Source organism: Vipera berus (assembly GCF_964194415.1).
Source record: "Vipera berus genome assembly, chromosome: 2".
Classification (NCBI taxonomy): Eukaryota; Metazoa; Chordata; class Lepidosauria; order Squamata; family Viperidae; genus Vipera; species Vipera berus.
The window spans coordinates 144,612,878-144,625,540 of record NC_138203.1 but is presented as its reverse complement, the minus strand read 5'-3'; the positions used below and the strand labels follow the sequence as shown (position 1 = coordinate 144,625,540).

The 12,663-nt window shown below is 44.3% G+C and overlaps 1 protein-coding gene across 1 annotated transcript in view; it reads right to left on the bottom strand.

The window, feature by feature from the left end:
- KCNH3 (potassium voltage-gated channel subfamily H member 3) overlaps positions 1-12,173 on the bottom strand; it is an 84,043-nt gene extending 71,870 nt beyond the window's left edge. Inside the window, exon 1 of the mRNA XM_081320903.1 lies at positions 12,074-12,173. Within this exon, the coding sequence (XP_081177029.1) occupies positions 12,074-12,149 (76 nt within the window). The 5' untranslated portion in view covers positions 12,150-12,173. The remainder of the gene's footprint in view (positions 1-12,073) is intronic.
- Positions 12,174-12,663: the final 490 nt, after the last annotated feature.

Genomic DNA, 12,663 nt, shown 5'->3' with positions numbered 1-12,663 from the left:
GACTGGTATCAACCGGACACAAGCTGCAAACCTTTTGTCAGTTTGCGAGGACTTTGCAGATGTTTTTGATTCAGCTCTAGGAACATATACAGGCCCGCCTATCTCATTCAAGCTAGACCCCAACGTAGTTCCCATTAGGGTTAAGCCACGAAGGGTCCCTTTTGCCCTCAAACATAAAATTGACTCAGAAATAGACAAGCTTGTAGAACAGGGCATTTTACAAACATTGGATGGTAGGGAGTGGGAAACTCCTATAGTCACCCCACTTAAAGCCAACGGGGAAATTTGGATATGTGTAGACTATAAATATACAATTAATAAAGCCCTTAAGTAACATGCTTACCCTGTCCCAGTGGTCAACCACATTTTAGCTTCCTTGCAAGGGGGTACTATTTTCGCTAAATTAGATTTAGCACAGGCCTATCAGCAATTGCCGGTTGATGAGGCCACATCTGCAGCTCAGACGATCGTGACTCACAGGGGGGCTTTCAAAGTAAAGCGTTTACAGTTTGGAGTCAGCGTTGCCCCAGGCATTTTCCAGGGGATCATGGAACGCACACTTAAAGGCATTCAGGGCATCTGCCCTTATTTTGACAAGGTTCTTATTGCTGGGGAATCTACAGAAGTGTTAGCCAGCAGGCTCAGGGCTGTCCTACAGAGGCTTCGTGAAGCAGGCCTCAAATTTAAAAAGAGCAAATGTAGTATTGGGGTCCCTTCAACAGAATTTCTGGGATTTTGAATTGATGCTAATGGTATTCACCCTGCTGAATCCAAAGTGAAGGCCATTAAAATGGTTCCTAGTCCTAAATCCAAAGGAGAGCTACAAGCATTCTTGGGCCTCCTCAATTTCTACCATGCCTTTCTGCCTAACAAGGCCACATTGGCAGAGCCTTTTCACAGGCTCTTAGATAAGAAAGCTCCATGGAAATGGACAGGCATTCATGAAAAAAGCTTCCAAGACTTAAAGGCACTCTTGTCAGATAAATCCACTGTAACTCATTTTAGAGAGTCTAAACCAGTCTGTTTAGCATGTGATTTATCTCCTTACAGGGTGGGGGCAGTTTTGAGTCATTTAGAAAAGAATGGAACACAGGTCCCTATAGCATTTTATTCTAGGACACTGTCCTCTGCTGAGCTTAACTACGCTCAAATTGACAAAGAGGCCCTAGCCATTGTTGCTGGAATAAAAAAAAATCCATGACTATTTATATGGCAGAGACTTCACGGTCTTTACAGACCACAAACCACTGTTGGGACTCTTCACAACAGACAAACAAACCCACCACATACTTTCTACAATAATGTTGAGATGGTCTATTTTCTTATCTGCATACACTTTTAAATTGGTTCACAAACCTGGTAAAGAAATGGGCCATGCTGATGGCCTCAGCAGACTCCCACTGCCACTAACGGAACCAGACCCAGCCCCTGCAGCCAGAATTCTGTCCATACAGGACCTGTCTGAATTTCCCCTTCATGCTGGGGACATTGCTGCAGAAACAGGTACAGACAGAACACTTAGTAGAGTGCTTTCATGGGTACACATGGGGTGGTTGGATAAAAGCCGAGGTTCTGAGTTTCAGAATTACTTTGTCAGAAGGCATGAGCTATCAGCCCACAAGGGGTGCATATTATGGGGAAACAGAGTCATAATTCCCTCTTCCCTGAGAGACAGGGTTTTACAGTCATTACATGAAGGCCCTCCAGGCATTGTCAGAATGAAAGCTTTAGCAAGAAGCTACCTTTGGTGGCCTGGCCTTGACAAGGACATTGAGGCACAAGTCCATGGTTGTTATACATGACAGCAATCTAGGCCTGAGATGCCACATGCCCCAGTTCACAGGTGGGAGGAAACGCATACTCCCTGGTCTAGAATTCACATAGACTACACTGGGCCCTTTCAGGGACAGCTCTTTCTCATAGTGGTGGATAGCCACTCCAAATGGCTGGAAGTAATTCCAGTTGCAAACATGACTGCTGCTAGGACCATCCAGGTGCTGAGAAAACTCTTTGCCACACATTGGTTGCCAGATGTCTTAGTTTCAGACAATGGGGCCCAATTCACTGCTGCTGAATTTCAGGCTTTCCTCAGAGCAAATCTCATCAGACATGCAACGTCTGCTCCCTTTCACCCGTCCACTAATGGTCAAGCTGAACGTATGGTGAGGACAATGAAGGAATCACTCAAGCGCATTGTAACAGGTGACTGGCATCACAGATTGGCAGATTTTCTACTCTGCCAGCATTCTACGCCCTGCACTGCTACAGGCAAAAGTCCTGCAGAACTGCATTGGGGGAGGCGTCTGATCACTAAAATGGACAGGTTGCATCCAGATAGAGTGGCAGCAGAAGCCTCTTGACCAAAAACCCCTAGGGGGCTGCAAATGGGTGATTGGGTATGGGCCAGAAACTATGGACATGGGAATCTGTGGGTTCCTGGTAAAATTACCAAATCATCTGGGCTCCTGTCTTACAAAATGGGGCTGGAGGGAGGGCGAGTTGTCAGATGCCACATTGATCAACTCAGAAAACGGTTTCCAGAATGGCCACTAAGCGAGGACTGTGTCATGAGTTCCTCCCAAGGTCCCCAAACTTGCAGTCAAGCCAGCCCATACATGGACCCTCAAGACTCTTCCTTCATAACCAATGAGGAACTGGGCATAGAAGAGGGGAGTCCAGAAATGAAACATGGATCCCCTGAAGGAGCAAGTGAACCAGACTTCAACAACCGCTTTGCCTACTCTGCTGATCAGTCTGACTCTGGGGTGGGCCAACCTGGAGGGGCCAGTCAGAGAGCATGTAATTCCTTTCACTCAGGTGCATCAAAGGACAATGTTCTACCTGGCCCGATGGGTAAGCTGGTAGACCACAAAATGACTGGAACTCCCTGGTGTTCCACAAGGGCATGCAAGCCTCCTTCTTATCTTGCTGATTACCTTGTAAAATAAAGAACTATAATGTTGTCTGTACTGTAACTTGTTGCTGTACTGAAAACTGGAGCTATGATGTTAACTGTCTAGTGTACTGTCAATGAAAGCCTATTCATTCAGATGCTATGATGTTAACTGTCTAGTGTGCTCTCAATGAAAGCTTATTCATTCAGATGCTATAATGTTAACCCTTGTAACTTGTATTGTTTTTTTAAGGTTGCTATGATGTTAAGTCTTATTAATTGTATTAAGGCCAACTATTGCTATGATGTCTGATCTAAGAGGGGAGAGGTGTTATGTATTGGGCTCAATTGTAATACCACATGGTTAGCTGGAGCAGCTAACTGCTCTCCAGCTACCCAGACTCCAGGTCTCCAGTGCTGCTATTGGCTGTCCCTAGGCGGCAATGGTTGCTTTAAACCTATTGGTCGCCACCTAGGGGCTAGGCTATAAATTGCTGCTAGTTGCAGCCCAATTCTCAGTTCAGATCCTGCAAGCAATAAACCATGAGCTTTGTTGAACTCACTTGCCTCGTCTCCTTTCCTGCACGAAGAACCTGCTACATAACAGTTGGGTTGGATTATTAAATAACCAGAGCCACTTGGTGCATTCAGTAAGAACGTGTGCAGTGAAACAAACATTACTTAATATGACATGTCTACCGTACATTATACATAAGAAAACTGGAATTATGAAGTAGTAAAGAATGGGGCCCCTGGGGAAAAAGGGACAGAGCCCCAACAGTCCCCTGTGGAAAAGAGACTCACTGTTCTGGTGGCACAGTTTCTCTAAGGGAATAAGACATGAGAGTTTCTTCAGAACTGAAAGATTAAACTTTGTGTGAGGACAGCACACACACACCAGAGAAAGAAATGTTTTGGGAATATTTAAAAGGCAGAATATTATATTTCCCCAAAGGATCTTAAAGGCAGAAACACTCTCCCCCGCAAGTCTCTCTGCCCCAAACAGAAACCAGGTCTGCAGAAATGCAGATGTGATAATCTTATCAGAAAGATTGGAGCAAGGAAGCTTGGATTAGAAAGACAAAGATCCCTAGAATCAACAATCCCTCATACCAAAAAAATCCAACACAGGCTATAGCCATCAGCCACACCCCCAGGGAAGCAGGATGTGACCTTTAGGACATAATAGGATTAACCCACCACCATCAGAATACCAGAAAGGCACACTCAGACTCAGGTCAAAGTTCATGCCACAGGAACAACTCCAAACAAAAGCTCAAGAAAGTATTTAAACCCACCACTCCCTAATATGTGGTCAGCTTTTCCAGAGCCACGCTTCAATCTGGATCTGCCCTTCAATAAACTACAATCTTCTTTCTAAAGCAGTCTCCATTTTGTTTATTCCCAGTTTGGACTGGACCCTGATGAAGAGTTTTGATGAAGAGTTTTCCTTTAACAATTTGGCACCCCAGATGGGACTTCAAGCTAACCTCTCCAGTGGACTAAGGACTATATAAGCTCCATCTTGACGGCAACAGAACCCTTGTGTCTGTGGATGGGTCACCCAGTCCCTGCCCATGTGGAGTGAGGGTAGTAAAGGGAGTTTTGAGTTTGAGTTCAGGGGCTGCTTTGGAAAGAAGGTGAGTACCTCTAAATTGTAACTTTAAAGCCCAGGGTAGCAAGGGAACTGTGTGTATGTCTGTATGCGTGAATGAGAAGACCATTTTCCCAATCACAGTTGGATTTTGCTGTCTCTGGCCTTTCCTAACCGCAGAAAAGATCTGTTCAAGCAACAGACCCTGGAAAGCATGGGGGTTTGGCCAGAGCGCAGGACCTTTTGTTAGGGAAAAGGGAGAGGCTGTGTGAAAATGGAATGGAATGAGTGAATGAGTGGGCATTTGTACTTGGGCAACTGCCAAAGTCTCTGAGCAAAGTTCCACTCTTCTAGAAGGCACCCTCATACTCTGCAAAAAGGAAGTCAGTGTCCCCCCAGATCCCTTTGTGATCTGAAACTGGGAGAAGGGGCTAGTGCGGCTTCAAAAGTCGCCTTGCCAAGGGGCAAGGGCGGCTTCAAAAGTCACCTTGCCAAGGGGCAAGGGCTGAAAGATTGCCTTGCCAGAACAGGGGACTCCATCCAGGAAAGAGTCACTCTGGGAAAACAAGAGAGCAAAAAAAAAAAAGACTCATTGCAGATAAACGGGTCAGAGTCTTGCCTGAAAATATGGGAAGCTCTGATTCCAAGGTTCTGCCGATGACTCCTTTAGGAAGACTGCTAAAAGCCTGGGATCTTAAAAAGGTTCCCGTCCAGTCAGGAATGAAAAAGAAGCATGCACTATGTAAAGAGTGGTCTTTGCTCAGGGCTTTGCTGGGAAACCATTTTAGCTAAATAAAGGTACTTAAAAGGAAAAGGAAAATAAAATATAAGAATAGTGATTTCTCTCTCTTTCTATGCAACCACGTGATATGTTTAAGATTTGTGCCTTCCCTAATTTGGGTTAACTGAGATTTATGGTGGGAATGACCAGGATGTGTAAAACTAAGAGTTCTATTTCTCTTTTCTGTTCTCTTTTCCTTGTCTTTGTGTATGTATGTCTGTCAAAGTTTTTGTGTGTGAGGTAAATGTAACTGTTGGGTGTCTCTAATCCTTCGAGACAAGAATTTTAAAATTCTGCTAGAAATTCTGCTTAAAATAAGCCACCAAAAAGAAAAATACCTTCAGCCTGTTTGCCTGTCCAGAAAATAGGCTGAAGATAACTGAGTTTTAAGATCATTTAGAAGGAAACATGTGTTCATTTGCTTGTTTTATTTGTGCATTTTCTGTATATGTTGTAAATGGGTTTTATTTGTCTAACCTTCTCCTGAAACATGAGGTGTGTTTACCCATAGGAACCTCATGAGCTCAAGTTTGCTTGTGTAGGGAAATAATCTTCTTATTAAGTTACTTTTCTTATCCTATCACTAATCAGCAAAACTACTATGGAACCAATCCTGGAACATATAAGCATTTTTCAATCTCTAAAATAATGTGGTCTATTTTAAAATGTTAAAGGTGGATTCTCCTACCCATGGCAAAATGTACACCTTAAAATATTAGGCTTTTATTTGGAGCTTTGAGCATTCTGAAGCTGCCCAGCATTTTCAAGTTGCAAGTCCTTAAGTCCTCTTTAATATGTTGCAAATGTTCAGTTTCAGAAGTCAGACCTTTCAATTTTTGTTGTTCTCTTACCAGAATCCAGTCTCTCTTTTGTCCTCATCTGTGGTGTCCCCATTTTGTTGTGATTGGTCTTATCTGTTTCTTTAACAACTGCAGTATTAATGCGTTTTCAAACTTGGCCTGCAAGCTATCATCCCCATTTCGTTTCTCCATTTTTTTATCCTCTGTCCTCCATGCTTAAGTCTGACCAGCAATGCCTCTCCTGAGAGAGTCATTCACAAAGGGTGGAGGGGACCCTGTTCTCATGTCTTTCAGCCCTGCGCAGATGACCCCCCCCACACACACACACATACACAACCTTTGGAAGCAGAGCGCACTGACCCAGGTGCTGCCTCCATCCATTTGAGCCAGAGAATTTGGTTTGAATCCAGCCATCCACTAGAAAGCCACCATGCAACCAGAGTGGAACAGATCTTCCCAAGTTCTACCATCCCCCAGATGCCTGTGAAACCTGCAGAGGAAGGAAAGAGTCCTGGAGCCATTGACCCTCACGTGAAGCCTCAGAAGGCAACTGGAAAGACTATGGGGGAAGGGCAGAAACTCATTCTTTCTTGCCTCATTGGTACTGTAATAAGCCATTTGAATGTATTTATGAAGGGATGGCATTTGGGAATGGTTGGCATAGCAAGTATTGAACACCTTGAATTTCTGTCTGGTGGGTGGGAAAATTTGTTCAGGATGCTTGTACTGCCTGTTTTGTAGACATAGCTGCACACAGACACACACACACACACCCCATTCAGAATCACACTGAGTCTATCCCCTTCACCTAACTTCCGTAAAGCTCCTTAGGCTGGTTCTTGCTCTGTGGCACTAAAGTTTTGCATGCACAACTTCCAGCAAATTCCAAGGGGGAGGGAATCATGCCCCCTCAGGCAATTTGCAATTCGTATGCTCTCACTGAGGAGGTAGCAGAAAAGAGATCTCCAAAACCCAAGCCCTGAATATATTGCACTGGTGGACTCAGAGTGGGAATCCTAGGGCTCACTGTGTGCAATTAAAAAAATTGCACTTCAGAGAGAAACTTGCTTCCCCTCCAACAATCTATACTTGTATACAGTATTTTACATTAGTCATTGATTGCATCTGTTTGTTTCCTTTCACATCAATAAGCCCTGTGAAGTAGCAAAGCCACATAGACAGGTCCAAGGCAGCCCAGTGCCAGAGGACAAAAAACCCATGGTACACCTTTCTAACCTAAACTATTTTTTTAAAAAATCTATCAGAAATTTAGGGAGTTTAAACATCCCTAATAAAGAACGACAGAAGATAAAGGAATCTAAATCTGGAACAGGAGTTCTTTGCTTGTTGCTTTTTGTCCTCTTTTCCAGGTATACAAACTCCTTGGAAGGTAAACACTTATAAATATTATTCTTTTATCAAGGGCCTCTACAGTAGTTTGATGCAGTGGTTTAAGATACCTGGCTAAAAACCAGGAAACCGAGAGTTGTCACTAATGAGAAAAATTTGGATAAGCTTGCCTGGGCATTTGGGTGTCATATTTTGAAAATGTCTCAATAAATGATAGTCATTAAAAAAAGGATATGACCTGGCTAACTAATGAACCTGGCTAACTACCATGTAGATTTCAATCTCTGGAACATGTAATTTATTTTAAATATTTCTGTCCCCATATCACAGCAGATTTCAGTGGCTGAGCTTCTCTTGGTTCCTTGGTAAGCCTGGCCTTAATTTCAATTAGCTTTCTTATTATTAAGTAGGAATAAGGGCTGGGGATATTATGTAATTCATATGGAACCTCAGAGTACTATACCTATCATTCCCAAAGAGCATACCAGGCTAGCTTGACAACAATGGATATTATAGTCTGACACAAACATTTCTGGAAACTAACCAAAAATATAGATAAATATACATTTATTTTTATAAGCATCTATAAATAGCAGATAAAGGGACGCGGTGGCTCAGTGGGTTAGGATGCTGAGCTTGTCGATCAGAAGGTCGGCAGTTTGGCGGGTCAAATCCCGAGTGCCGCGTAACAGAGTGAGCACCTGTTACTCGTCCCAGCTTCTGCCAACCTAGCAGTTCAAAAGCACGTAAAAATGCAAGTAGAAAAATAGGGACCACTAAGGTGGGAAGGTAACAGCGTTCCGTGCGCCTTTGGCGTCTAGTCATGCCGGCCACATGACCACGGAGACGTCCTCGGACAAGCGCTGGCTCTTCGGCTTTGAAACGGAGATGAGCACCGGCCCCTAGAGTCAGAAACGACTAGCACGCATGTGCGGGGGAACCTTTACCTTTATAAATAGCAGATATAAATGTCACTAATCTATTGGCCACAATCTACTAGGACAGCTGTCACCATCCTGGCACTTTCCATCTGTATTGGAGTTTCTGTTGCCAGAATTCCAACCTTCCAGCTAACATAGCTATAGGAAGCTCCACTGCATACGTTTTATGGGAATGAACAATATTTATCCAAACAGACCTATATTAGAAGCTGCTTTTCCTACTGAAGAAAATATAACAAGAACCATCATCTATTCCCCTCCTGATGATTCCAGGTGCACTCTTTTCCAGATTCACTAGCCTGGATGTTTTGTCACTCCAACATTTACAACCCCCACCCCCCCACCCCCCCAGGAAAGTTCAGCTGATTCTGCCAGATCAACTGTTCCATTTGTATTAAGCAAACCTGATTGTTGGAAATCCCTAGTAGTTAAGTAAATCCACCTCCTCTGGATTATGCAAGAAGGATTCAACCAACAAGCAAGCTAGTGCACTAACTCTTTCGAAGGGTCTCCTTGGCTGGATGACACTGAACTCAAGAGTGCAATTCAATGAATCAAATAAACAGAGGTGCTGGATCACAAGACACAGTGAATCCAGAGGCTCTAAATTCTGAAAGGAAGAAAGCTTGGGTCATTTTATTTCTAAAGTATTTATTTATTACATTTATATGCTGTCCCTCTCACCTCTAAGGCAGCTCGACACTCAACAGACTCCCTACTACCACCCACTGCATTAAAGCAGAAAAAAAAGCTCAACCTACACAAACTTCTGCATAAAATGAGGCAAGACGACCGGGAGGGAGAAGGAAATCCCCTCTTTTCTTCTTTAAGAGTCTAGCAGATGTTTCCCCTCCTAATCAGAACAGCCCCTGTTCTTAGATTTGTGAAACCCCTATCTTTACGAAAGAGGTTATTTTCCGGCTTTCGGAGCAGAGCCCTTTAGAACACTTGAGCTCTGAAGAGAAATCAGATCAAATAAAAACACACCGAAAACAAGAGATTCCAAAGGCATTGCAACTTGCTGTCTTTTTTTTCAACCTTTCGCTTGTTTGGATGGCACAAGGGGAAAAAACAACAACAACCCTGTATCTTCTGTAGGAAAGCTAGGCAGAGGCAACATCTGGGCATGGGGTGGGGGGATGGGGTGGTGGTGGCATACAGCTTTGGTGTAATCGGGAAAGCTTTCCCCCCCCCCTCAATTTTGACTGCCCCATTCCTTCTACCAGTTTAGACAGAGGTAGAAGCATGACGAGCAGCTGTGGGAGATAAAAAGAGAGGTGAAATCCAAACGTATGAACCAACAAGAAACATGTTTGCTAAACAGCACCTCACACATTATGCAATCCCTACTCAGAATGTATTTTTGTATGGAAAATACCATGCAGTCTAGATGAAGATGGAGACGTGTGAGAATCAGCCAGATTTTTCTTAACTAAATGGCCTTAGGACATGACGGTGATGTACAAGTTGCAGGGTGAATTACTGAAGACCTAATTCCACATATAGTAAGTTTGCCTGTGGTTTCTTAGATACAACAGACAAAGACTGTGCCATAATTTTGCAATAGGCTTCCGTGTTAAATGCATTCAGTGCTTCAGTCTCCAACAATGGGCATAAACCAGGGGTCCCCAACCCCTGGTCATGGACTGGAACTGGGCCGCGGCATGCCAGCAACTGATCTGCACAAACAAGCAAAGCCCCATCCGCGGGATACAGACAACACATAAAACCATGCCCCCTCTGGTCCATGGAAAAACCTCTCTCCACGTCCCTCTCCACGTAACCCGGTCCCCTTCTGGTCCATGGAAAAACCTCTCTCCACGTAACCGGTGACATAAACCATAGACTTGTCATTGGATACTAATTTGAAGTTGCATTTTTTTTCCTTCTCTTTTTGAAGCCAATGAAGCTCTGATTTGATTTTTTAAAAGTTTCCTTTAAAGGTTGTGCGACTAAAGTATCTTTGGTTCTATTTCCTCATGACAGGATGAGTCATCTTGGCATGTAGAGCAGGAGGGAAAGACCACAATGAAATCCATCTCTCCTATTTCCCAATTGCTGCCAAAATTAGCAATATCTATATCTATATCTATATCTATATCTATATCTATATCTATATCTATCTATATCTATATCTATATCTATATCTATATCTATATCTATCTATCTATCTATCTATCTATCTATCTATCTATCTATATATATATATATATATATATATATATATATATCACAAAAATAAAGGGAACACTTAAACAACACAATGTACTGTATTTAATAGTAGGATGTCTTATTTTCTGTTCCCTTTATTTTTTTTTATACACACACACACACACACACACACACACACACACAGAGCACCTCTATCTTTCAGAAAGTGCCTCCATTCTTCCATAAGCATCGGACAACCGTTGATTCTTTTATTTTCAGCACAATTATTTGAAAGTAATTACAAACCAGGAGGCTCCGAATTCTAGTTCTGCCTTAGGCATGAAAACTGGCTGGGTGACTTTGAAGAAAGGAAGAATGGTATCTAGCTGCCCTTCTAAGTAACTTGAGCTAAAATTACGATAATTTTTATAAGGGTAACAAAATCATTCTCCATAAAGCAAATTATGTGGCAGGAACATGGTTGAAGGTATTGTCCTTCCACACCTAGTTTCACAGAGTGTCCTTTTATCCAAGTTCCCATTTCACAGATTCTACATATAATATCTAGTCTTTTGAGTACCTGTATTTGCTGGCGCTCAGTTCTCATATTTATATGTTGTTGATGTACCTGCATGATATCAGAGGCCCATATATATATATTCCACTACCCACACGTTTTATTCTCTAATAGGTAGCCAACCTGAAGCTTCAGATCTTGAGGGAACAACTGCAAGATATTTGTATTTGGGAAGAACTTTTTCTTACTTGAACTTAAAAATGATGCATTGGGTCAATTTTCACCTTCAAGGATGTCCAATACTGGTTCAAATATACTTCCTGTATTAATGACTGGAGGTGGATCTGTTTGATATGGCAATCTTTGGATGGCCAGATGCAAAGGCTGAGTTCTGCTCTAGTCCTTAGCATGTCAGGTGTCAAAGAGTTTCACTAACCTCACAAGATCCACCTGACAAAATTCCCCATGGATGCAATTATTCCCGGCAACCTTCATGGCAAAGATCAAAAGTTCACATCATATTGTCAAGGCCTCAAGAACCCTTTAGGAGCTTATTAGAAGAAATTCACCAGATCATCAGAGAAGCGTGTGGGAGTTGCACGTACATCCTGTACTGAGGAGCCATCACATCTCACAGCTCCCCAGCATGCCTCCATTGCATGCACACACATGCCCTGGGCAGTAGGTCAACATACAGATGCCACACTAAGGTCGAAACAATGGTTGAGAGAAGCAACCTGGAATTAAGAAGAAACTTCCTAACTGTGAGGACAATTAACCAGTGGAACAGCTTGCCTTCAGAAATCGTGGGCGCTCCATCACTGGAGATTTTTAAGAAGAGGCTAGACACTCACTCACTATAGGTTCTCCTGCTTGAGCAGGGGGCTGGACTAGAAGACCTCCAAGGTCCCTTCCAGCTCTATTCTATTCTATTCTTTCTTGAGAAATACAACTTATGGAAGCCCAGGCAATAGGGGAGGAGGAGGAGGAGGAGGAAAGGAGGAGGAGGAGGAGGAGAGTAAAAAAAGAGTGGGAAGCCAACTCACGCGTGCCATCAAAGCGGGTTGCTATGGTATCCAGGAAGGTGTTTTGGGGAGCCAGGAGGCCCCTCATCACCGGCATTTTAAGACTTGCTCAAGGACATCGCCATCGTCCAGTTGGGGGGAGGGAAAAACCAGAGGTATCGGAGAAGGGAGCCGAGACGGGCCCCTTGGCTTCCTCTCCCGGAGTTAGGGCAGGGCAGCGGGGCTCTCTCCGCCCGCTGCTGCCAGAGGGGTGCCGGGGGATTTGTGCCGAGGCTCCAGGGGCCGCCGCAGCCTCCAATCTCGCTGGCGCCCAGACGGGAGGCGAGCGCAGCCGCGACGGCAGAGACGGCGAGGTCAGAAAGAGGCGAGGGGCGCCCCCGACGAGCGCCGATTGCAGCGAAAGCGAGCGGCCACCCTTTCCCCGGTGCGCGGCGGCCGGGAAAGTTCTGGCGCAGGCTGGCCCGAAGTCCGACGTGACTCGCTCAGCCCTGTAAGCGGCCGGCCGAAAGCCGAGAGGAGGACGCCCGGGCGGCTGCTGCCTCTGGATCCGAACCGCAAACACCCCGCCGCCACCTCCTCCTCCCGCTCAGGCAGGGTCCCCATTCCCCTGG